The sequence below is a fragment of the Anabrus simplex genome, chromosome 3, assembly GCF_040414725.1.
Source record: "Anabrus simplex isolate iqAnaSimp1 chromosome 3, ASM4041472v1, whole genome shotgun sequence".
Lineage (NCBI taxonomy): Eukaryota > Metazoa > Arthropoda > Insecta > Orthoptera > Tettigoniidae > Anabrus > Anabrus simplex.
In genome coordinates this window covers 399,457,220-399,484,424 of record NC_090267.1, presented here as the reverse complement: position 1 = coordinate 399,484,424, position 27,205 = coordinate 399,457,220, and the positions used below count along the sequence as shown (strand labels likewise).

The 27,205-nt window shown below is 41.6% G+C and overlaps 1 protein-coding gene across 1 annotated transcript in view; it reads left to right on the top strand.

Moving 5' to 3' along the window:
• The window catches only part of LOC136867374 (glutamate receptor ionotropic, kainate 2), a 207,890-nt gene that overhangs the window by 125,371 nt on the left and 55,314 nt on the right, over nt 1-27,205 (top strand). Inside the window, exons 10-11 of the mRNA XM_067144550.2 lie at nt 10,367-10,579; nt 17,077-17,161. Coding sequence (XP_067000651.2) covers nt 10,367-10,579; nt 17,077-17,161 — 298 coding nt within the window. The remainder of the gene's footprint in view (nt 1-10,366; nt 10,580-17,076; nt 17,162-27,205) is intronic.

The following is a 27,205-nucleotide window of genomic DNA, read 5'->3' as shown; positions in this document are numbered from 1 at the left end:
GTTATAAAAGACTCTTCGAAATATGAGATTATAGATCAAAATCAATTAAACTGACTACCTAAGTAAGCAACCAGGTTATGGTAGTGTAAATCTGCAAGAAGACTTGCCGTTGCTCGAAGATCTTGTTACACTTCTTCAGAAGAAAACCAAATCTGTTCTAATAACCTCGGAAGGTTTGAATTAAATATAATGGTTATATTGTTCACACCATGAGGGAAGATCCATAGTGACTATTTCATCAAAACAGTAAAGTTAAACTTTCGGCATCCTCAAAACAGCAGTGGTCTGCTTTGGATGATATGAAGCAATGGCTTGTTTAATTATCAAGTTTTTATACAGTTTATGCCATTTCATACGGTACTACTAAAAAAATATATAGTTTATATTAAGAGCCGTTACAAGCATTAGTCAAGACATCTATACATTAAAAGAGTTCACTAAAAACAGCTTTGGCAAATCCGTCCGTTCGTTCTACTGAGCCTATTTGCTTCATTTTGGTTTTATTCTCTCCGGTGAATCATGAGACATTGATAGGTCTCTAAGTTCTGCCAACTTTGAGTAATCATACTGTAAAATGAAATAATTAAATGACCACTCGAATAAGTGCAGGAGAAGGCTTACTCTAGCCCACGATACATTCTGTACGAGCGGGTTGCTAAGGGACTAACACTTTCATTAATAGGCCTATTGTGATATATGTGATCGTTAGTAATATCATTGTTTGAATACTACCTGTCAAGCCAAAGAGAATACACGTCCTCTGATGGGGCAAGAATACTGTTGTCTGCTAAATATCCTGATTCTCTGACCTTTCCCACCTTCTGAATATGCTCAACAGAAGACAGAACGTTCCTAATAATTTCCATGATGCTAAGATAAAACAGTCGACGTACGAACAGAAGGGAAGGCATTAAGACAGTCGTCTAGCTTTGTGTATGACCACTGATAAAGCGTACGTACAAGCTCTACTTACCCGAACCAGTATTCAGCCATGACCAGTGTATGTTGCAAGATCTCGGGCAAGATCGTCTGAAAATGTTAAGATCCAGATACGGCCGTATTGTCGAAGCACAGAGAAAAGGCATGGAAAGAAGCATTATAAACTAAATTACGAATGAATTATTTCTGATGTACCGCGATTGAATGTTCATAAAACTATTGAAAAAGTAGGCAAAACAATACAACTGCGACAGACATATCAAGACGAGTTATCTGACCTATTTATAAGGAATGCAGCGGAAGGGTCCATTAGTTTTAATTAAGTTCCTATGGCACTTAATACAGGGTGATCGAAAACAACGTCAACAGGGTATATGAGCGTTAAGGGTTCGACATACTGATAAATAATATGAAAAATAAACTAATTCTGTATATCTCGCGCCGTTGTCACATTATCAGCTGTTGAAGTTAACCAATCAGATCGCTTCGTGGGCGAATTCAAATGGGCTTTGTGAGGTGATGTTGCTAAATCTTCACGTGACTTAAGAACGGCTTGACAGCCATGGCGGGAAATCAGCATTAAACAGAAACTATAATAATAATAATGTTTTGTTTTACGTCCCACTAACTACTCTTTAACGGTTTTCGGAGACGCCGAGGTGCCGGAATTTAGTCCCGCAGGAGTTCTTTTACGTGCCAGTAAATCTACCGACACGAGGCTGACGTATTTGAGCACCTTCAAATATCACCGGACTGAACCAGGATCGAACCTGCCAAGTTGGGGTCAGAAGGCCAGCGCCTTAACCGTCTGAGCCACTCAGCCCGGCCATTAAACAGAAACAAGCCGTGGGTTTCAGCCAGTGTCACCGTAGTGTTCTTGCTATGGTGTGATCCTGTCAGCTCGGGGCTCCGTGTTAATCTCTCCCATGGCAAAGTTATTTTCTTCAATTGGTGCTGTTAAGCTCGTCGTAAGCCGCGTGCAGATTTAGCAGCACCACCTAGTCCGCCTCCGTAGCGGGGCTAGCGTCCTCGGGGGCCCGGGTCCGTTTCCCGGTACTGTCTGAAATTTAGAAATGGCAGGAGGGCTGGTATGTGGTTAAAATGGTACATGCAGCTCACCTCAACTAGGGGTGTGCCTGAAAAGGGCTCCATCACCTCAGGATGAGGACACGAGTTTACATTTACAACACCACTTTGCAAAACCCTCAAGAAGTGATCTGACTGGCTAATTTCAGTAGCTAATAAAATGACAACAGGGCGATATATCCAATAACTTCATTCAAATTATTTATCAGTATTGCCAACCCCCTAACGCTCATACATCCGGTTCACGTTGCATCCGACCACCTTGCACAGTGCCGGAAGGAGCTCCCATGTATAAAAGTTCGCCTTGCAAACGCGTTTTCTCCAGACGGACAGAGATAGATCCCCTTCAGACTAGCTGTTTTCTAACATCCCTCCTTGGGATATTTACTTAATTCCTCCACTTAGCAATTAATGTATTTAAACTGTATATGCTTACAGGGTACTTGTCTGTGTAACAAAATAAATCATATTCATGTTCACACCACATTGACTTAATATTGCGGAGTTTCACATAGTCGCCACCGTCAGCAACTTACTGATGTTTAACACTGTCAGCGTAAAACTATTTCTCTACTCTACTGTGCACTGTGTGTCCATTTCATTCTATTCACCGTAACTTTTAAAATCAGATATTGCCATACATTAAATTGTTCATAGAATTCAAGCCATTACCGAAAGGTAATTTTGTCTTGGCCAGAGAGAGGGCGTTACCCTCTAGGTGGTCCGTCCCCACCCCTTCAGGATGGGGAATGAAAGCATTTGATGATGATGAAGTAATTTTGGTCGAATATCCATGTAATGTTCTACAATGTTGATCACTTCTGAGTTGTAATCTTTAAATCGTATGTGATCTCCACTATTAATTTATGTGAGTTAGTGTTTGCACAAAAATAAGTGAAGCCTCTTGTACCAGCCAATATTGAGAAGAAGCTATGAGGTTACTGATCGTTCCATACTTCATTTCGGATTTAGTGTGATTTTTTCTGAATCGCCATCTTAAATGTATAAAGTAAATCATCCTGCAACTTTAAAAAAGATCTCACGTAAAGAACGACTTTAATGGAAATGATCACTTGACTGAATTCACCACTATCAAAGCACGTAAACAATCAACTTGGAAAGTATAGGGGTTCGAATCCACTATCTTCCGAACGACCCAAACCACACAGCCACTTGCTCGGACATCTGATTCTAGAAGTGACGATTTTCTCCCCGTTTCTGACTCCTGCTGCCTCCGCAGCTTCTAGCCTTTGATCATACCATCTAGATCTGGAAGTTTGGCAGGATATACTCGCTTGGTTAATCTGCTGTCTCCCATTATGCAGCGTTACTAACTTTCCTCTCTGTACATAGGGAGAGATTACATTCTTTTGATTGTTAAGTTGTCAGTTGTTTCTTCTTCTTCTTCTTGCGTTACGGCCTCTGTAGGACCACGGACCAGTTGTTTCTTTCTCTCTATACTGCAGTTTCTCTGTCAAATACTGATCTGAAGATCATGATCATAATCCAACTTTTAATTGCGTTGAGTTTTTCCTGTCAGACTTTCTTGTCGTCCAAGTCTCACATCCACACATCGTCTCATTCCATGGCTGAATTATCAGTATCTTGGTACCCGGACTATGGGGTGTCGGTTTCGATTCCTGGCCAAGTTGTCGGGTTTGAACAACGATAGCTTATTTCTTGGGAACTGGATGTTTGTTCGGTTCTTAATATTCGTGGAACTCATACACCCCGCATAACACTTCCTTGAAACACAGTAATTTCCTTCTTACGGCAGGTGCCGGCTACCCCTACCGGAGGATCTGCTTTCAAGGCTGTATAAACCAAGGAAAATAATTAATATTAAATAATAATAATAATAATAATAATAACATATTTATATATTTTTACAGCGTTATGCCCATCTGTGGAGTGCGAAGGAATTTAACTGATGTTGAATTTTCTTCTCCGAAAATCTCTTCATCTGAGCACTGAATATTTTCTTGCGTTCATCAATCCATAATTTATTGATCCTGCTATTAATTTTCTCAGCAAAATTATGGTTGTTGAATACTTTTCTGAACTGGAGTGGATCCTGAATAATTTCCTGTGGGATGCAAATTTCCTGAAGTCTTTTTCTATTCCACTGAGCCAGTTGTTCTTGACTTTTATTGAGAGAGCAAGGTTGAGAATCCTTTTGGTGAGCCTGTCATTGTTCATTCTGAGAATGTGGCCAAAGAACTTTAATCGCCTTTTCTTGATAGTGTCGGTGATCTTTTCAGAATCCTGATATATCTCCCAAGATTTCCGTTTCATCCAGATTTACTCTGAGTAAACTGGAAAAAAATATCTTCCCCTCCTTTTCTCTATCGGTATGTCTTTAATAAGTGGCCTGCCTCCAACAATCAAGGTTTCCGAGGCGTATACATTATTATTATTATTATTATTATTATTATTATTATTATTATTATTATTAGTGATGATGATGATGATGATGATGATGATGATGATGATGATGATGATGATGATGATGATGATGCTTGTTGTTTTAAGGGGCCTAACATCGAAGGTCATCGGCCCCTAATTATTATTAGTAGTATTATTATTATGTACATACATCACTATCTACAATAGTACCACTTAATACTGTTTTGCGCTTCTGAAAATAGAGATTTAGATCCCAAGGCTTTGTTCATAGCCAATTTAGATGTTTATACACTGCTGTTTATAGAAAGTGGAACACTCAGAAGCAATTGATTGAAAAACGCCAATCATTTTCACACCAGGCAAATGCTGGGGCTGTACCTTAATGAAGGCCACGGCCGCTTCCTTCCAACTCCTAGGCCTTTCCTATCCCATCGTCGCCATAAGACCTATCTGTGTCGGTGCGACGTAAAGCCCCTAGCAAAAAAAAACACGCCAAAATCAGAGGACGTGTAGAACAGTGGAATCATAATAAGTGTATTATTACTATTATTATTATTGTTCCGAGGTATCTGTGGAACAGCAGAGGTGAAAGAAGGTGCGGGGGTGAACAGATCTCAGAATACGAAATTAAAGTTAAGATAAAATTTAACAAGGTTATATTTCCTTAGCAAAATCAAGAAATAACAAGAATGGCAGGTACAGAGTAGCAAGGTAACAAATGTACAATTACAGTATTCACAGGATTTGGGCTTCGAGCCCCGGACTCACAATTCTTGAGCAATTAGCCCAACTTTACCCAAAAAAACAAGATTCGACAAAGGGGCAGAAGACCCCAATCATGTTCAGAAGCACTTGCTCCCAATTACAAGGTAAAGCCTCCTCGAGGCACCCAAAATCAATTTCAAAAGAGCGATCCGCTCTCAAAGTTTAAGCCTAACAAAGGCCACACCAAACTCAACTTTCAAGCTGTCCTCCAAGGACATAGACACAGGGGTAAAAGATACCCAACCTACTGAGGCCTATTAAGTGAAGAAACAGAAATATTACATGGCCTCGACAATACCAATTTGAGAGGAGGCGAAGCTGCACTCCTAATACATTTTGTTTAAAACCTACTTGGCACTAGGCCGTTAATGCAAGGGCTAATCCCATACTAAGGAGGTGACTTATATGAGAAGACAATTTACATTACGCTAGACAGGAAGAAACGGTTGAGAAAATAATTTCACCTCGAAGCAAAATGAGTGGGAGCTCAAGAGGGTTAAGCACTCCTTATCCCAATTTGTAGTTAAAACAGAAAGAATTGATACCGAGTGTCTTTACATTTTAAAGGAAAGTTACATGGAAAAGGCTTCGGACCTGCCCCGAGAGTTAAACTGCTGAGCTAGCAAGAAAAGAAGTTATTAAAAGGCCATTACCTTTTGGTTGAACTGCTGCTCGAAGAAAGCGGCGCTTCCCGCCCCCTGCTACGTAATTTACACACTGAAAGATGTTACTGAAGTGGCGCGGAGACTCGAAAATCAGCAGTTTATATACTCTCGCGGAAAGTTCGAGGCGTTTCAAGAATGAGAACACCCTCCCACAAGAATTTTATTGGTTAGGGTTAAGCAACATATCCAAGTTGAAGAAGATACACCTGATTGGTCAGAAATTAATTAAAGAAATTCGGGATTGGCTAAATTCAAACCTGGCGGAAGGCAGGGGTTAATATTGCCAACATAAACAATAACTGAAAGAAATTTAACAAAGAACAAACTTATAAACTCAAAATTTCTTCAAACACATAGTTCTTTCACTTCGCACTAGGGTGCATAATTGTATTTCTTCAGTAGTGCCATCTGGAAGAGAATGTCCACAATTCTTACTACAGGCAAAACAAAAATATATCGAAAACGACCCAGTTCAGAAACTTCAAAATTTACAAGTAGTGACATCTTCTGAGAAACTTGAAAATTTACGCAGTAGATAAAGTTCAGACTTCCTCCAGTAGAGGAGTTTCAACTGGCGCAAAGTTTGAATTAGCGGCATGGAGGTGTACCACCCGGTACAATTATTATTATTATTATTATTAGTGATGATGATGATGATGCTTGTTGTTTTAAGGGGCCTAACATCGAAGGTCAGCGGCCCCTAATTAGTATTAGTATTATTATTATTATTATGTCCATACATCACAATCTACAATAGTATCACTTAATACTGTTTTGCGCTTCTGAAAATAGAGATTTAGATCCCAAGGCTTTGTTCATAGCCAATTTAGATGTTTATACACTGCTCTTTATAGAAAGTGGAACACTCAGAAGCAATGGATTGAAACACGCCAAAATCAGAGGACGTGTAGAACAGTGGAATCATAATAAGTGTTTTAAATTGCAGAGAGATGGCGTGCACGTAGGCTCAGCAATGCTCTTCTGTGTGTGACCGGCCAGGGCAGTGTTACGCAACGCGCAGTCAGTGCGGAGCCGTCATACGAAGTGGAAATGTGTACCTAAGTGCCACTATGCCTCGCCGACATCACAGGAGGAAATATCAGCATGTAAGTGCGTTCGAACGGGGCAGAATGATAGGGCTCCGGGAGACGGGTCTGTCGTTCCGTGACACTGCGGCTCGTACAGGGTACGCTGCTTCAACAGTGAGGCGTATGTGGAACCAGTGGAGAGAAGAGGGCCGTACACAGCGCCGACAGGGTACTGGACGACACAATGTGACCATAGCGCGAGATGACCGCCATCTTGTCCGCTTGGCCGTAGCGGACAAAACAGCTTCGTCCACTGTGTTGGCTCGACGTTGGAGCACTGTAACGGATGTGGGAATGTCTGCATCGACGGTTCGACGCCGTCTTCTGACGGCCGGACTGGTGACACGCATGTCATTGCGCCGGCTTCCATTGACCAACAACCACCAACGCTGTAGACTGCAATGGGTACGTGAACACCGACACTGACGTGCTGAGTGACAAAATGTAGTGTTTCCGGACGAGTCCCGCTTCAACTTGTCCTACAGTGATAGCCGCATACGCGTTAGACGCCGCCGTGGTGAACATCATCGGACAGACTGTATTGTTGAGCGTCATAGTGGACAAACACCATGTGTGATAGTTTGCCGCGCAATTGCCTATAACATGCGATCTCGCCTCCTACGTCTTCAGGGCAATCTGAACAGCTACCGCTACAGCAGGGAGGTTTTAGAGCCCGAGGCACTGCCCCATCTGCAGGTCGTTCCAGACGCCATATTCCAGCAGGACAATGCCCGGCCACATGTGGCGAGGAATGTGCAAGCCTTCTTCGAAGAACGACAGATACCACTGCTTCACTGGCCTGTCCGTTCGCCGGATATTTCATCCATTTAACATGTCTGGGATATGGTCGGTCGGCACCTTGTTCGTTCAGGTCCTCCTGCAGCCACTGTTAATGATTTATGGACGCGCCTACAAAGCGCGTGTCAGAGTATTCCCCAGCAGCATATTCAGGCGCTCTTTGATTCCATGCCACTACGTCTAGCGGCTCTGATTGTAGCGCGTGGTGGCGCTACGCCGTACTGACATTCCACGGTCACCGTGCATGTACAGTTCTGTAATTGTAATCATTTGTGTCTTGTCATGTCCCTAATATGTGGAATAAATTGCATTGTGATCACAGCTCTCGGTCTTGGTAATTCACTTTCTACAAACAGCAGTGTATTAGTTTAGATTATGTTATAGCTGTGGCTCAGCTGTGTACAATTATTCATTTAAAACATTGAACATTAAAATGCAGAGGGTTCAAAATGTTTGCGTTCGTCTCATCTTGGACGCTGGGCGTGACGAACACATTACTCCTTATTACGTACACCTGCAGTACTTAAAAAATCGAGAACATATGTAGCTCTCACTTGCGCTACTTACGTATAACATATTGCATACTAAGATCCTATGTTATCAAGGTAACGTATTCCGATTAATGAACACCGCTCGTGACAGGAATGACCGATACACAAAATTTACTCTTCAAATGTTCATACATCGTAGTGATAAATACAACAAACCTTTCCTCTGCGCAGCATCATGGTTCTTTAGTACTTTTGAGCTTCGCCGATTTGCGAATTTCGGCAACACCAAGTCTCTCAAAAAACACTTAACGACCGGCTTCCTGGATGAATATACATGTAATAACAGGCATTAATTAATGAAGAATTCTTTTGCATAGGCCACTGCAAGTTAAAAATCTCATTCCTTATTGACGGTTATCAAAAAGCAAAGCAAAGTCACCTCCGTACAGGCCCTGAAGGTCCTTGGAGGAGTGGAAGGTAAAGGCTTCCACCATTGTTAACCTCGGCACTTGAAGGGGTAGAGTGGTTAGCTCTACGCCCGGCAGCCTTTTCCCCCAGGAATTAACCTGGTACTCATTTATGGTGTAGGCTGAGTGAACCTCAGGGCCATATGTACCTCCGGAAGTGGAAATCTCATTTCTTAAATTGTACGACTTCCTGACGGGGATTCGAACCCACGTCCTTCCGGGCGAACCGAGCACGCCTTTACCGCCTCGGCCAGGCAGCCCCTATGGACGGTTATCACTTTACAAATAAAAGTATTAATAAAATCTTCCTTATCAATACATTTTTTTTCTATTTGCTTTAGGTCGCACCGACACAGATAGGTCTTATGGCGACGTTGGGAGAGGAAAGGGTGGAAGGAAGCGGCCGTGGCCTTAAGTAAGGTACAGCCCCGGCATTTGCCTGGTGTGAAAATGGGAAACCACGGAAAACCATCTTAAGGGCTGCCGACAGCGGGGCTCGAACCCACTATCTCCCGATTACTGGATACTGGCCGCACTTAAGCGACTGCAGCTATCGAGTTCGGTCAATACAAATTAAATCATCTGTTAGATGGAACAAAGTCTATACATATTTCAGCCTATTCTCAAGGCCATCTTCATTAGCAGAACAATTATTACATAGCACAAAAACAAATTTAAAATCTTGATGAAGTAAAATGACAATGATCATGATTGATGAATTTAACAGTCAGAAAGTCTTTTATTTTTGTCAATCAGGAACGACCTATCAGACTAGAGGACTTTGTTCCTCAACATGTTTTTTAATTCATCAATCATGATCATTGTCATTTCACTTCCTCAAGATTTTTAGTTTGTTTTTGTGCTATGTAATAAGTGTTCTGCTACTGAAGATGGCCTTGAGAATAGGCTGAAACATGTATAGACTTTGTTCCATCTAACAGATGATTTGATATGTATTGATAAGGAGGATTTTATAAATGCTTTTATTTGTAAGGTAGGCTACTGCGTTTGCTAAATCATCTCATTTTTCATAATCGACAGATGTTCTTTTTAATTTTAGTACTGGCTTTCGCTTGTACATTTATTACTTATTTTTGGCAGCATTTAAGATAATAAGACTATTTCTTCCTGATTAATCACAAGCTTAGTTCCTTATGATAAACAAGTTATCCAATTCAAATGTTTATATTACTTGGGATTATCCACTGTATATTATTTTTATGTTGTTTATGTTATAATGTTTGAGTTTGTTTTCTGATACATAATTTAATGAAATATAATGTGCCCTGGTATTAAGTTGGTATATATTTAAGATATTCGTTTAACTTTCTCTATTGTTTTTACATTCCTGTAACAATTGTACTGTGCATTGTTTTCAATTCAGATGAGACATAAAGGGATCCAGGCCTCAGTGGCAAATAGTGATCAATAAATTCAGTTCAATTCAATTATTTTACTATAGATATTAAAATGCATAATTCGTTATGAAATATTTCGTTTTAATTACAACTTTAAATGTGCCGCACTGTAGTTATAATATATTAATGTGCATTTCTTATATTTATATTATAACATAGAAGTTAAATTTATCAATTACGTTTGTTATTTCCTCAACACAGTCCAATAAATCGCAACATAAAGCAAATATATTCTGTGTCCAGGGAGCACCTTACCTCAGTATACGCAATCAAACGGATCCGCCTACGCTTTTCGGAAACGACAGATACGAAGGCTTCTCCATTGACCTCATTGATGAGATTTCTCGGATACTCAAGTTCAAATACGAGTTCCGGCTGGTTGCTGATAACGAGTACGGAAATTTTGACCCCAAGACTGGAGAGTGGAATGGACTGTTGGGAGAACTACTCAAAAGGGTAAGTGTTGCATTTAAAGAGTTAATTTAATATATGATATCTTGTGGAGGGTTATCAGAGTCTTCGAAACTAAAATTACTACATAGAGTGGTAGCGTGTTTAAATAAACACTAAATTTACTTAACTACTACAGCGAATCACAAATTCACTCCCGCTTGAGTTTTCCAGTCACACAATTTTTACTCATGATACCAGCACACTGATTCTGGCACTCACACTGCGTACCGGCACGTCAAACACCTGTCCCCAATAATGTTCTTACAGAGCAGTGTTAGTCCAGAACAGCATCCGATGGATACACTCCCGATGAATGATACGTCACGGATTCATGACCGAGTGTTCACTTTCACTCGCGATTGATGTATTCAAGTATGACTCCACACTGACTGGCATAAGTTACTCCAGTTGAGCATTTTACAGTATATAGGCCCGCACAGAATTCCAGTAGTTTCCAATTATAAATATGTCTGGATACCTTCTCCATTGTTATTCAGCTTGAATCGCTCCTGTCCAAATTCTCGCCGTTGCGCCGCGATTTTGATATGTCACTGGCAGGCCCCAGGGGCTCTGAACTTTGGAGCGTGGGTTGGCGACCACGGGGCCCTCAGCTGAGTCATGACATTGCTTCCACTTACTTGTGCCAGACTCCTCACTTTCATCTATCCTATCCGACCTCTCTTGGTCAACTCTTGTTCTATTCCGACCCGACGCTATTAGGTTTGCGAGGGCTAGGGAGTCTTTCATTTTCACGCCCTTTGTGGCCCTTGTCTTACTTTGGTCGATATCTTCATTTTTCGAAGTGTCGGATCCCTTCCATTTTTTCCCTCTGATTAGTGTTATATAGAGGATGGTTGCCTAGTTGTACTTCCTCTTAAAACAATAATCACCACCACCACCTGTCACTGACATTCTTGCCGGCCGCCCTGAGTCAGCCTTAATTGTCACAATGTTATTTTCTATTTTATTGCAGGTATAATTATAAACTTCGTCGATCATTCGTAAATCCCTAACTTGAGAATATAACTGATAGAACAGATACAGTAGAAAGATGCAGTTACCTAACAAGTAGTATAGCATACTGCATACATAAGCTCAGATTTGCATGTCACATGCTGTCTGTGTGTTATAATGACACGATGTCACAAATCATTTCAATAAATTGTTGTCTAAGTGTGTTTCAAGTTTGGACTGGGAAGGCTTGGGAGTAAGGATACGACATGCTGGACTAAAGCCTAATTCACACGGAGATAGTTCTTTTTTTTTTGCTAGAGGCTTTACGTCGCACCGACACAGATAGGTCTTATGGCGACGATGGGATAGGAAAGGCCTAGGAGTTGGAAGGAAGCGGCCGTGGCCTTAATTAAGGTACAGCCCCAGCATTTGCCTGGTGTGAAAATGGGAAACCACCATCTTCAGGGCTGCCGATAGTGGGATTCGAACCTACTATCTCCCGGATGCAAGCTCACAGCCGCGCGCCTCTACGCGCACAGCCAACTCGCCCGGTCGGAGATAGTTTACTGGCATCAAGTACTTGAAGCAAGTCGACTTTCCTTCAACTTTCCACGTATGATTAAGTCACGACAGTCAAGTTGTAAATTTCCTTAGAAGTAAATTTGAGTTGCCGAGCCGTCAACTTTTGCGTCCACTTCCCTGTCACGTGACTGATTTGACTGCAGTATTTGCCCCATCTGGACCCCGACTTGTAGGCAAATCAACTTGAAAACAGAGCACGTGCATTCTTCTCGAGATTCTTAGAACATTTGTTGGTAGGTAATAATGAATGCCTCTAATAATAAATGGATTGCAAACCAAATATTGCAGTTTCTCGAGATTATTTTATGAACAACACGAAACTTTATGGTTCCTATAAGCTAAAAAATCCTCCCCCGCTAGTTCTTTTAACACCGGGCGAGTTGGCCGTGCGCGTAGAGGCGCGCGGCTGTGAGCTTGCATCCGGGAGATAGTAGGTTCGAATCCCACTATCGGCAGCCCTGAAGATGGTTTTCCGTGGTTTCCCATTTTCACACCAGGCAAATGCTGGGGCTGTACCTTAATTAAGGCCACGGCCGCTTCCTTCCAACTCCTAGGCCTTTCCTATCCCATCGTCGCCATAAGACCTATCTGTGTCGGTGCGACGTAAAGCCCCTAGCAAAAAAAAAAAAAGTTATTTTAACAAGTTGTTAGATGCACCATGCAAAGCCCTTCTGCTAATCCACCTTTTAACCCTAGTTTCCCTTTTATTCTTCATTTTACCGGGCGAGTTGGCCATGAGGTTAGGGGCGCATAGCTGTGAGCTTACATCCGGGATATAGTGGGTTCGAACCCCACTGTCGGCAGCCGTGAAGATGGTTTTCCGTGGTTTCCCATTTTAACACTAGTCAAATACTACGACTGTGCCTTAATTAAGGCCACGGCCGCTTCCTTCCCACTCCTAGCCCTTTCCTATCATATCGTCGCCATAAGACCTATCTGTGTCGATGCGACGTACAACAAATTGCAAAAAAAAATATTCTTTTTAAGACAGGTTTGTCATTCATGCAATAATAATGCGCAAATTAGCTTTACGCATCTTTGTTTTTGTGCACTTGGCATCTCAACTTCAACAAACTTAATGTAAATTCACAGAAAACTAAAAGTGAAATACAATATTAAACCACTGAAATTCACGCTCTCTTCTAAAGACAGTTAGTATGCGCTTTCCCCGTCTGATTTAAAGTATTGGCCTCAAGTTTAGGGGTTTCAAGTACTTGACTCCAGTAAACTATCCCCGTGTGAATTAGAATTAAGTGGTATATTCCGAGCTATCAGTGGAGAGATGGCGTAGAATGATATTAGTAGATGAACGAGCTTGAGCGGAGCTTTTAATTTATTTTTTATTTTTTTATTTTTTTGCTAGTTGCTTTACGTCGCACCGACACAGATAGATCTTATGGCGACGATGGAACAGGGAAGGGCTAGGAGAGGGAAGGAAGCGGCCGTGGCCTTAATTAAGGTACAGCCCCAGCATTTGCCTGGTGTGAAAATGGGAAACCACGGAAAATCATTTTCAGGGCTGCCGACAGTGGGGTTCGAACCTACTATCTCCCGAATACTGGATACTGACCGCACTTAAGCGACTGCAGCTATCGAGCTCGGTGCTTTTAAAAAAATTAGAAAAGATCATAATATAAAGATAAAGATTGAATTCAAGTTTATAGGACGAGAAACAAGGGATTGAAATAATTTATCAAGGGAAATGTTCGATGAATTTTAAAGTTCTTTGAAAACATTCAAATAAATCCGTCAAAAAGGAGCTTCTAGCAACCCAATTTTGTCCGAATTTCGGGAATCCAATTACAATTGTGGGCCTTACTTCATCCACATCTATCAATGTGAGTTTGAGTATAGATGAAGAGGTAACTATGCGAATCAGAACACTGATATGTGTAATCCAGCCTACAATTTACAAAAACAAAATAAAATAATCCTTTAACACTAAATAATTACTATAAAGTTAGCTTCGAGGGTTTACATAAATTCCTCTACACTTCTTTTCTCTTGAATCCCAACTAAAACTGGGGCTTGACTCACTGGCTGCTGTAATATTGCTGTTGCGCAAAACGGTGATTCCGTCAGTCAAGGTATTGAAATGAAGTTTCAACATGTAATGAACAGGATACGTATTATTTTGAAGCTCAGTGCCTTGCTTATCACCAACACCCACTATGTGTTATACTATTACTTTCTCCCACAACACTAGCCACTTCTTATCTGTCGGCAGCCCTGAAAATGGTTTTCCGTGGTTTCCCATTTTCACACCAGTCTGTACGATAATTAAGGCCACAGCCGCTTCCTTCCCACTCCTAGACCTTCCCTGTCCCATCGTCGCCATAAGACCTATCTGTGTCGGTGCGACGTAAAGCAACTAGCAAAAAAAAAAAAAAAAAATTCTTATCTTCTTCTGTATGTTAAAAATGTTTACTAAAAACAGCTTTGGCAAATCTATCCGCCCGTTCTACTGGACCAATGTGCTTCATTTTTATTGTATTCTCTCCGGAATTACCTGCGGTGAATCATGAGACATTGATAGGTCTCTAAGTTAAGCCAGCTTTCAGTAATCATAAAATCAAATCATTAAACGATTACTCCAACAATTGCAGGCGAAGGCCTACCCTAACCGCAGTACAGTGGGTTGCTAAGCAACCAACACTTTCATTATTTTCTGATCAATATGATTTTCGTCCTTAGCAATATCATTGCATGCAGTCATGTTCGATTACTACCTGTCAAGCCAAAGAGTATACACTACCTCTGATCATTGAATAATATTATGCTGTGCTATATACTCTTTGATTCTCCGATCTTCCCCAGCCTCTAAATACTCAACAGGTGGCAAAACTTTCCTAGTAACTTACATGCTACTAATAGAGAACATCGACGTACGCACAGACGGGAAGGTATCAAGTCGAATAGCCTTCTGTACGACCATTACGAGCAATAAAGCGCAGGGACAAACTCTTGAAAACTGGGGTGTCTACTTACCCGAACCAGTATTCAGTCACGGTATTATCTCGGGCAAGATCGTTTAAAAAGTTTAAGATCCGGAAGCGCAATGAATACTGTATGGAAAGAAGTGTTATAAACTGCATTACTTATGAATCATTGTCCGACTCGTTGGCTGAATGGTCAGCGTACTGGCCTTCGATTCAGAGGATCCCAGGTTCGATTCCCGGCCGGGTCGGGGATTTTAACCTTCATTGGTTATTTCCAGTGGCTCGGCGGCTGGGTGTTTGTGCTGTCCCCAGCATACCTGCAACTCACACACCACACATAACACTATCCTCCACCACAATAACACGCAGTTACCTACACGTGGCAGATGCCGTCCACCCTCATCGGAGGGTCTACCTTACAAGGGCTGCACTCGGCTAGAAATATCCACACGAAATTATGATATTGAATCATTTATTATGTACCGGTACAAAATGTTCATAAAACTATTGAAAAGTGCAGGTAAACAATATGACTATGACAGGCATGTATAATATAAATATTTATAATAGTTTATTTAAATCCGCCTTGATCAATACACTCATTAAATGCAAGAAACACTATTTATTAAACCATACATGTTTCAGGAAATCTCAACCATTCCCTACATCAGTGGTTAGATCAAAGAATAACACAATATGACACAATCTTTTGTTTTACAATTTGAAGGAGTATTGTGTCCCAATACATCATATCAAAGAGTAAAGAGAACTTATGAAATATTATAAAAATGATCAATACATACAATTTTGGTTGAACTGAATGAGAATACTATATAAATTTAGGATCTTCAAGTTTTTCTTTTCTTCTTCTTTTTGTTCCTTAAATGATTATATGCTAGCCTAAACAGTGGGTTATCTTCTGTACTTTTCTCATTTAAACTTGATTCAGAATTACATTTTTGTGTAAGGTAAATTTCTAAATTTTCAAAACATTCATCAGTTTTCCCTTTTTGGTCGAATGTTATAATTTCATGTTATTGGAAATGTCTGTAAATTTATGATTCATTTCAACCATATGTTCTCCCATTGCCGAATATCTTTTATGTTTGACCGCATTAACGTGTTCTTTGTACCTTATAGCCAAACTTCTTCCAGACTGTCCTATGTATCGTTGTTTACATGTTTAGCATGTTAATTTGTAAATACTTGATTTATTAAATATACATTTATTCTCTATTTTATCTGAACTGAAAATTATCTTATTAGTATTATTATCCTTTTTTTATGTGACATTGATGTTCTTTTTCCTGAAAATTTTAGCCAGTTGATAAGAGTGCTTATTTCGAAAAGTTAGAACTACGAATTTCATTTTCTCTTTTCGCTCTTTAATTAAAGTTGTTTTAGGTTCATTTTTCACTTTATTTATCATTTTATTAATAAATCTGTTGGAATATCCGTTGCTACAAGCGATTTGATGGATTATATTTATCTCTCTATTATGATTCTTCTTAGACATAGGTATGTTCATAGCTCTATTAAATAAACTGTAAAATGTTGCCTTTTTATGTTGACCTGGATGATTAACAGTACGACAGGCATATCAAGACGAATTATCTGACCTATTTATAACGAATGCTTCGGGTCCACTAGTCCTCCTCCTAAAATAACTTCTTACTGTTAATGCATATTAACATAATTATATTTATGATAGTGTTGTCCAATATGTGTATAGTATAAAAAGACTTGGTTTCAATGAAAGTAAACTTCATGTAATTTATCCCTTTTTATGTACTACGGTATATATATTTATTTGTGTTATGTTCTTGATCTTTTTGGCCACCAGCATTACCGGGAACATGTCCTTACTTTGAAATTCCTTCAACATGTCTCACTTCAACAGAAATTTTCTGAAATACGAGAGAGAAAGATTCCAAGAATATAATCCTTTCAAGTCCCAATCCATCCTATTCAACAACACATAACTTATTTTGTACAAAATAATACTAAACATATTTCCATTTTCAGAGAGCTGATCTCGCTATCTGTGATCTGACCATTACATACAAAAGAGAGAAAGTGGTGGATTTCACCATGCCTTTCATGAACTTAGGTAAGGGATGTTGACAACCTTTCTTTTTAAAATGGTTCAGTACTCCTTTGTCAGTACAAAGATTACCTATAAGGGAACAAATATTTTTATGTTTGTTTCTTCTTTTTGATGGGTTACTGTAGTCACGTTCTAGTTCCTGAACCATGGGCAACGGCTGAGTGGCCTAGTAAGTGGTCCTGAGAGTAGGGATATCAGTTGCTATGGGATGGGAGTGGGCATTTCGGATATGAGTCGTGGCCCACCTTGTGCTCAGGCGGCTAGGACTATGCAGTCCATCAGTAGTCCCTAACCCATCAGAGGAGAGATCCTCACTTGGACTATATGTAAGTAGGGTAGCATCCTGCTTCAAGAATTTACCGAGATCAGAACATTTTAAGCAAGTCTCGGACCTATGGGAGTAACGGAGTCCCACTCCCATTTGACAGACGAGGGACTCCTTGGAAACAACCTGGCGAACTAAATTGGAATTCGATGGGGATCTATCAATATTAATGGGGCTTATAGGAGAAAGTGGCCTTTGCTGGAGGGACCTAGTGTTAACAGTGCACTAAGTCTTCTTGAATAGGCTAGAGCAATTTTGTTACTTTCATTGATCTGTCTTTGTCTTATCCTTGGTTTGAACATATGAAAGTGACTGAGGAATGAACGATGTTAGTAATGCCATTCCTTATGCAGCCAGTCCCTGGTGTGATTGGTGAGAAAATGTTGCTCATAGGGTCGGTTGTTGCATGCATTTCAATGGGCTTGACAGACTGATTTGCAATAGCAACTTGAGGCTCGGTGAGGAAAGCAACGGGAAACTACCTCACTCCTCTGTTTCCTAGTACGCCTCTTCAGTGATGCCTAAGCTATCGATGACAGCTGATGGTAGAGATGTTTAGGATCCAACCAGCCTTCGGGATGCGAACTGAACATACATACATGAGAGAAAGAAAGTAGAACTGGGTGAATCAGCAAAGAGGATGCATCTGGATGTGAGAGGAGTAAGTGATATTCGGGTAAGGGGAGGTAACGAGGAAGAGAGAGGAGATTATAAAGTGTACTTGACGGGTGTTCAAAAGGGAAGGGCAGAGTCTGGGGTAGGGCTGTTTATCAGAAATACCATTGCACGCAAAATAATTTCTGTTAGGCACGTAAATAAGCAAATGATGGTAGATTTGGCAGTTGGAGGAATTAGGACGAGAGTTGTCTCAGTGTATTCACCATGTGAGGATGCAGATGAGGATGAAATTGACAAGTTTTGTGAAGCATTGAGTGGCATCGTAGTCAGGGTCAACAGCGAGGATAGGATAGTGCTAATGGGCGATTTCAATGCGAGAGTTGGAAATACAACTGATGGATACGAAAGGGTGATTGGTAAATGTGGGGAAGATATGGAAGCTAATAGGAATGGGAAGCTTCTGTGCTAGTATGGGTTTAGCAGCTACAAATACATTCTTGAAGCATAAGGCTATTCACCGCTACACATGGAAGGGTAAGGGTACCAGATCCATGATAGACTATATCTTAAACGACTTCGAATTCAGGAAATCTGTTAGTAATGTACGAGTTTTCCGCGAATTTTTCGATGATACAGACCACTGTCTGCTCTGTAGTGAACTAAGTATCTCCAGGCCTAGGATAGGGAAAGTGAAATCTGTCTGCAAACTAATAAGGAAAGAAAATCTCCAGGGCGAGGAAATTAGACAGAAGTACATGGATATGATTAGCGAGAAGTTATGAACACTGGAGGGTAAGCAGGTTCAGGATATAGAAAGAGAATGGGTGGCATACAGGGATGTTGTAGTAGAAACAGCAAGGGAATACCTAGGAACAACCGTGTGTAAAGATGGGAAAAAGCTAACATCTTGGTAGAATGATGAAGTGAGACCAGCTTGTAAACGTAAAAAGAAGGCTTATAGAAATTGCTCCAAACAAGCCGGGCTAATGAACGCAGGGAATTGTACATAGATGAAAGAATCAAATCGAAAAAAATGGCTGTTGAATCCGAAAAGAAGTCGTGGGAAGATTTTGGTAATCACCTGGAAACGCTAGGTCAAGCAGCAGGGAAATCTTTCTGGACAGTAATAAAGATTCTTAGGAAGGGAAGGTAAAAGGAAATGAAGTTTCTTTGGGTAATTCAGGTGAACTCACATCCCAGGGAATCACTATATAGGTGGAGGGAATTTGAAAATCTTCTCAACGTAACAGGAAATCTTCATGGTGGTGTCGCGAATAACAGAGCTCATGGGGAGAAGAAAAACGATGCTGGTGAAATTATGCTTGAGAATGTGGTAAGGATGGTAAATAAACTCCATTGCCATAAATCAGCAGGAATAGATGAAATTAGACCTGAAATGGTGAAGTATATTGGCAAGGCGGGGATGAAATGGCTTCATAGAGTGGTAAGATTAGCATGGAGTGTTGGTAAGGTACCTTCAAATTGGACAAAAGCACGAATTGCACCTATCTGTAAGCAAGGGGACAGAAAGGATTGCAACAACTATCGAGATATCGCATTGATTGGTATACCAGGCAAAGTATTCAGCAGCATCTTGGAAGGGATGGTGCGATAAGTGGTTGAGAGGAAGTTGGATGAAAATCAGTGTGGTTTCAGACCACAGAGGGGCTGTCAGGATCAGACTTTTAGTATGCGCCAGATCAGTGAAAAATGCTGCGAGACGAATAGACAGTTGTGTTTATGTTTCGTAGATCTAGATAAAGCATATAACAGGGTACCGAGGGAAGAAATGTTCACCATACTGGGGGACTATGGGATTAAGGGTAGATTATTAAAATCAATTAAAGGCATTTATGTTGACAATTGGACTGTGGTGAAAATTTATGGTCTTGGTTCAGGGTACCTACAAGGGTTAGACAAGGCTGTAATCCTCAGCCTTTTTGTTTCGTAGTTTACATGGATCATCTGCTGAAAGGCATAAAGTGGCAGGGAGGGATTCAGTTAGGTGGAAATGTAGTAAGCAGTCTGGCCTATGCTGAAGACTTTGTCTTAATGGCAGATTGTGCCGAAAGCCTGTGGTCTACAGTAATATCTTGGAACTTGAAAATTAGTGCAAGGAGTATGATATTAAAAAGCCTTTCGAAGACTAAATGATGTCAGTGGGTGATAAATTCAACAGAATTGAATGTAAGATTGGTGATATAAAGCTGGAACAGGCAGATAATTTCAAGAACTTAGGATGTGTGTTCTCCTAGGATGGTAATACAGTAAGTGAGATATAATCAAGGTGTAGTAACGCTAATGCAGTGAGCTCGCAGTTGCGATCAACAGTATTCTGTAAGAAGGAAGTCAGCTCCCGGACGAAACTATCTTTATATCGGTCTGTTTGCAGACCAACTCTGCTTTACGGGAGAGAAAGCTGGGTGGACTCAGGATATCTTATTCGTAAGTTAGAAGTAATAGACATGAAAGTAGCGAGAATGATTGCTGGTACAAACAGGTGGGAACAATAGAAAGAAGGTACACGGAATGAGGAGATAAAGGCTAAGTTAGGAATTAACTCGATGGATGAAGCTGTACGCATAAACCGGCTTTGGTGGTGGGGTCATGTGAGGTGATTGGAGGATGATAGGTTACCTAGGAGAATAATAGTTTTTTTAGTTTTGTTTTTTGTTGTAATCTCGTAGTTGAGAGTCCCGAGGAGACACAAGGCCTCTCTACTCATCTGTATCAGAGACTTGCGTGAAAGACGCAACAGCACCAGCACGACGTACACTAGCGGGGGAAAAAGTCGATCTGTCGATGACGAAACAAATCCGCCATGTCAGAGGTGAAAACCCCCTCATCGCTTCGCTGTTAAAGATCGAATAAACTAGTGCTAGGTGGCAAGGCAGAAGACAGTAGATGTTAAAGAGTGAAGTATGACAAGAAGATGAAGGCAATTATTGGAGGCAAGGCGAATTTACTTGGTGGGATGGCTAGGGAACAATGAGTTGTCGGGGAAGCATGGCAGGGGGTGGTGAGAGGTGAGGGGATAGAAGTTAAAGAAGAATATAGAGTAAGACAGAGTCATGACTGGGTTGGGGAGTTGGGGGAAGAAGAGATGGGGGAGTAGAGCGGTTGAGATGTGGTGGTGGGTGACGTGGTTGGCGGAGATGCCTGGCGTGCCTATAGTGAGACCGTATGGCCTTCTTGATGAATGGGCACCCAGGGAATGAGGCAGCATGCTTTCCCTCGCAGTTTACACACCTCGCCTGGTCACGAGGCTCCTTGCAGTCCGTGTGGCGGTGGGGGCCGCCGCACCTATTACACCTGGAGGAATTGGTGCACATCGCAGCAATGTGATGTAGCTGGAGGCAGCTGTAGCATTGTATGACCAGGGAGGGGTGGGGCGTGGGGGAAGATTTAGGCGGGGGGTCTGAAACGGAGCATGAAGAAGGCTTAGGAACTGGTGTCCGGCGTTTCGTCTTCTTTCTTCTGATCTGGGTTGCACTGGAGGTTAGAATTGGTACAGGCTTAGGGCTTGGGTCGGGAGTCGAAATCATGATAGTTTGAGGGGGTGAAGGTGTAGATGTTAGGGGGGGCGGTGATGGAGGGTTGGTTTGAGCTTCCTGGGTAGTGGTTGGGATGGCGTCTGTTTGGATTATTTTAGGTTTTGTGGTGGGGACTTGAGTGGTACGGTCAAGAGTGGCAGGTTGGCAGAGGTTACTGACTGGATTGATAAGCATGGGAGTGGGGATGTCAGCGAGCTGGAGTTTGCGGAGAATGATTGGGATAGACTTATTTTGGAGGGGGGTGATGATTAGATGGTTGCTGTGCGTTTCTTCTATTGTAGCTATGTGTTTACTTATGATGGGTTCTATTGCTTCGATTACGGATTTACGGTTAAGCGGGATGGGGCCAGGATTTGTGAGGGGAATGATCAGAAAATTGTTTTTCGGCGCAACGGTGAAGGAAGAGTTTTTATGGATGTAGTGGAAGGGATGCTCGAAGGGGGATTCTTCAGCTTCGACGAAAATTTCAAGAGTGTCTTCTTCTTCTTCTTCTTCTTCTTCTTCTTCTTCGTCGGAGTAATCTTCCACAAATTCTTCCTCGACGTCATATCGATATCCAGGCAGTTCATCGGCGGGGTAGAATGGGATGCTTCTGCTGGTTAACAGGTCCGAGAGAGGGGTAATGGCTTTGGGGACAGTGGGGAGAATAAAGATGAAACGAGAGTTTTCATCTTCATGAATACGATGAATGAATTTGGTGGGAGCAAGAAGAGTAGAGGCTATTTGCTTTCTATGAGTTTTTTAACTTGGCTGGTGAAGTACCAGGAGGGGGGGAGATAACCAGGTAATTGTCATTAGGACGGGGAGGGGAGTCAGAAAATTCAATATTGAGGGGGAGGTTGAAATCATGATATGGGCCCCAGCTGCTCGGCCCACCGGGGGTGTCCATACCTATAATCAAAGAGGGAGAGAATAGGACCGAAGAGAACGAAAGAAAGCGATAGAGATGAGAGGGGGCCTTTGTTAGGTGTCAGGAGCTAGCACTAGTTGGGTCAAACTCCGAAGAGGACTAGGGCTAAATATGCACTCGGGAAGTACCAGTCGTGCCAGGTGTAGTTATACGGATCGCGCCGGGACAAGACACGAGCAGGTACCACAGAGCGCAAGACAAATTTGCTATTTTCCAGAGTGTGGCTAACCCTAGAAGGCTAGCAGGCTGACGACGCCTGGGCTGGACGTGTGGACGGTCGAGTAGCTGGTTGGAATATGCGAGACCGCAGAAAGATGGCTCCCAGAGGGTATCCAAGAGGACGGACGGCGCTGAGAACAACAGCGGGCGACTCGCAGATCGGCTGGCGGGAGGTGGCTGGGGCGAGCCGGGGCTCGCGGTTGCGGCAGCTTCGGCGAAGCGCTCCTAGCGGCGAGGCGCGGTACTGAAGTGTACCGCGGACAGAGCACCAGTCGGAAGATGATGGTGAGCTGGCAGTTGAGCAGGGTGCGCACTCAGACTTGGCTCTCTGTGGATGTTTCTCCTACAGAGCATCGACATGGAATGTGTGGCTGTGTCACTGAGAATCCAAACAAATGGAGAATAATGGACTCTGTTTCGGAGGTTAAGAGAAGTAGAGGGAAACCAAGACGACGATGGTTAGACCAAGTTTCTAACGATTTAAAGATAAGAGGTATATAACTAAATGAGGCCACAGCACTAGTTGCAAAGAGAGGATTCACAGAGGCTTGTAGACTGAACGCTGAAAGGTCTACAATGATATAGTATGTATGTATGTATGTATGTATGTATGTATGTATGTATGTATGTATGTATGTATGTATGTATGTTTGTATGTATGTATGTTCTTGTTTTCGTATTTGTTCATAAACGTTCCACTGAATACTTGTCGTCATAATAAACACAGTCATTATCCCCTTCTAATACACTGTCATACACGTCAGAGGAATGTCAACCACAGTGCCATTTAAAAAAGGATGCGAATGAACTATACAGATCTTGTCTTTCACTGATCGTGTTATTACCATATTATTACTAGGTATTATTAGTGTTGTTATCATTATTATTTTAAATTTTACAATCCTGTAACTGTGTATGACTTACTGGCGCGGAATTTCATTTCAGTTATAATATAGGGTATTTTAATTGTGTTAGAATAACTTTATTTAGGGAATTTGCAGTGTATTACATGTTTTCTTCAGGAATTCATGAGAAGTAGCATGGCCCTATTCACACATTTAATGCGTCTTGTTAAAATGGTTTTTTTCCTACGAAAACCCGTGGCAGTAACGTGAAATATGATGAAGCTCTCAACAAACTCGAGAAAGAGAATGAGGACGATTTTCGATTGCACGGTACATTTCCTGGTCCGAAGTTGTGCGAAATTCTCCATGGTTCTCAGGTTGCATATTGTATCTCTGGCCACTGGCGTGGCGCTCTGACGTTGATAATACCTCCTTTAATATCTTACCTATCAAAAAGAGTTAAATAGCTCTTTATTTTTTTTTTTTTTCCATTACCTACCTTGAAGTGACATGCATGACCTGTCCCACGGGACTTGGACTAAACATCCTATTTTTCTTAATCATATGGTTTATTTATCCATCGTACGATAAATAAGTACATGGCACAAAATAACGGAAATAACATATTTTTAAACGTTTGTTATATACAGTCTTTTGATAGACCTAATGGTAAGAAAAATATTTCAGAATAATCTTCGTATAAAAATACCAACTCCATGTGATTACCATGACATCATATGCACCTGATAACTCAATCCTGAGTGAGTACGTTCCAAATACGTAATTTGGTAGAAATAAGTCTAGCAGTTTTCCACTTTTAGGAACAGACAGACAGACACCAAAGGGAAAAGTTCTACCTCATGTTTCCTCGGTGTTCTGTTATATTAGGTAGGGTTAATTTTCAAGCCGAGTGAAATATTATGCATTCTCTGATTTTCTCCTGTTTATATTGATCCTTCAAATAACTATGTGTCCGCGAGGATGTCCGTCACTGGCTGCAGAGCGTGAATCTCGTAGAAAATAGTAACTTTCTCCGTCATTTGAAGAGTAAACAAAATTATGCACACCGGGCGAATTGGCCGTGTACGTAGAGGCGCGCGGCTGTGAGCTTGCGTCCGGGAGATAGTAGGTTCGAATCCCACTATCGACAGCCCTGAAGATGGTTTTCCGTGGTTTCCCATTTTCACACCAGGCAAATGCTAGGGCTGTACCTTAATTAAGGCCACGGCCGCTTCCTTCCAACTCCTAGGCCTTTCCTATCCCATCGTCGCCATAAGACCTATCTGTGTCGGTGCGACGTAAAGCCACTAGCAAATAAAAAAAATATATGCACATGATAAAAATGATTTAAAATAAGGGGCGTTTCACATATATAGTCTACGTACATATTTTATATATAATCAATAGTGTAAGAGAATATTTAAAACTCCTCTGGTCTTCCTATAAATCCTCATTCTATTGAGTGAATTTTAAATGAAATGGAATGGCGTATGGCTTTTGGTGCCGGGTATGTCCGAGGATATGTTCGGCTCGCCAGGTGCAGGTATTTTGATTTGACTCCCGTAGGCGACCTGCGCGTCATGATGAGGATGCAATGAAGATGAAGACGACACATACACCCAGCCCCCTTGCCAGCGAAATTAATCAATGATGGTTAAATTCCTGACCCTGTCGGGAATCGAACCCGGGACCCTTGTGACAAAAGGCCAGCACGCTAACCATTTTGCCATTTAAGATATTAATATAGAGATCTGTTCCTGGATGAGTAGACAATAATTATGAAGTTTGGTCGAGATATAATCAACAGTGTAAGAGAATAATGAAAATAAACCTATGCTCGTCTTCCTATAAACCTCCAGTCTGTTCAGTGATATTTAAATAACATGCATATCGAAACCTGCTCCTGGATGAGTCGAGAGAAAACTGCGAAACTTTTTGGTTTTCCTATAAAACCCCAGTCTGTTCAGCGATTCTTAAATCATGTGCATATAGAAACTTACTCCTGGATAAGGAGTTTGGTTGAGATATAATCGATAGTGTAAGAGAAATTTTGAAAAATCCTTTTCTGGTCTTCCTATAAACCCCAGTCCATTCAGTGCTTTTTAAATGATATGCATATAAAAAAAATATTCCTCATTGAGTAGACTCTAAGTATGAAGTTTCTTCGAGATATAATCAATAGTGTAAGTGAAAATTGAAAAAAAAAACCTCTTCTGGTGTTCAGTGATTTTTAAATGATATGCAAATCGAAACCTGCTTCTAAACATGAAGGTTGGTCGAGAAATATTCAGCCGTTTACCCATAATGGTGGAACAAACAGACAAACAAACACGAAAGCTAAAAACTACTCATACGATATTGAGCTGACCAAAAACGGAAAAAATATATCAAATTATGGCGAAATAAATGACATTACAGGCAGCGGAACCCTATAAGTCTATTCATAAACCCAGTTACAGTACCAAAGCCTGACGAAACTGTCTGGTTCTCTTAAATGTTGGACAGCGATGTGTTTATAAGGCTTGGCCGTTAACAGGTATGTTACTCTGTGGCAGGGCCTCTCAAACGCCCAAAATCTCACGCGTGCAGAGCGAGGCGCAAGAGCTCCGTGCACTGTGCATCGGTGCCGCTCGGTATGGCTCGGATCAACGCTTCGTCTCTGGGCTACTCGGCTATGCTCGGCTCTACTCGGCTATACTCGGCTCAACTCAGCCCGGATTTGGAGCGCTACGGCGCAAGTGGGGGAGAGGGAGACAGGGGGAGCGAACGAGACAGGCGTGAGGAAAGAGAGAGTTAGCGCTATTGCTCCAAATCGAGGAGTGACGGTCTGCACTCTGATCAACCAAGCCAAGTCGTCTTTTGCACCGTGCACAGTGCATGCACCACGCGCATGCACCCTGAGAGGCCCTGCTCTGTGGGCAGAAGATAATGACACATTAACTTGTACGGCGAGACGCGACAGTGATTTTGTTGGAGTTCTTTCTAAGAGAGCTCCTATTTCATCTTTTCCTCTGTTAAAACAGTTCGTCTCCTGCGTATTTTTTTTCACTAAATTACGTATCGTATTCCTATGCGGAGGGAGGATGGGAGGAAATTCGCAAATGAATCGAAAGCAGCACTCTAACAGAATAATGCTTCGTATAGCACAACACAATGAATACACGCCGTCCTACTGTATATGTCACTCGTTAAACGCTCTTGAATTCATACAGAAACTACGCCATTGAAAGCTAACACGTTGAGCACACTGTCAATACCATATGTGCTAAACCAAACTGTTGCGTTGAAAACACGGGACTTATGGCTTAATCGTTACTGCATTAGATCACATTAGCAGGAATGGAGATCCACAAGAAATTAGGCCATCTCCAAAGTGTCTTTGCAAATGTGTAAGTTAGTCCCCCACGCGGTGTGGTCTATCGCTCCATCTTGCAGAGTCCCTTGCTGTTGGATGGGTTAGTATCTGGCACGACAATAAAAGGCACACATTACGCACAAATGAGGTCTCTGTAAATGACCTGGTCCACTGTTTTGGAATTGACGAAATAATGACCCTGTATTCATGTAATTATTTTA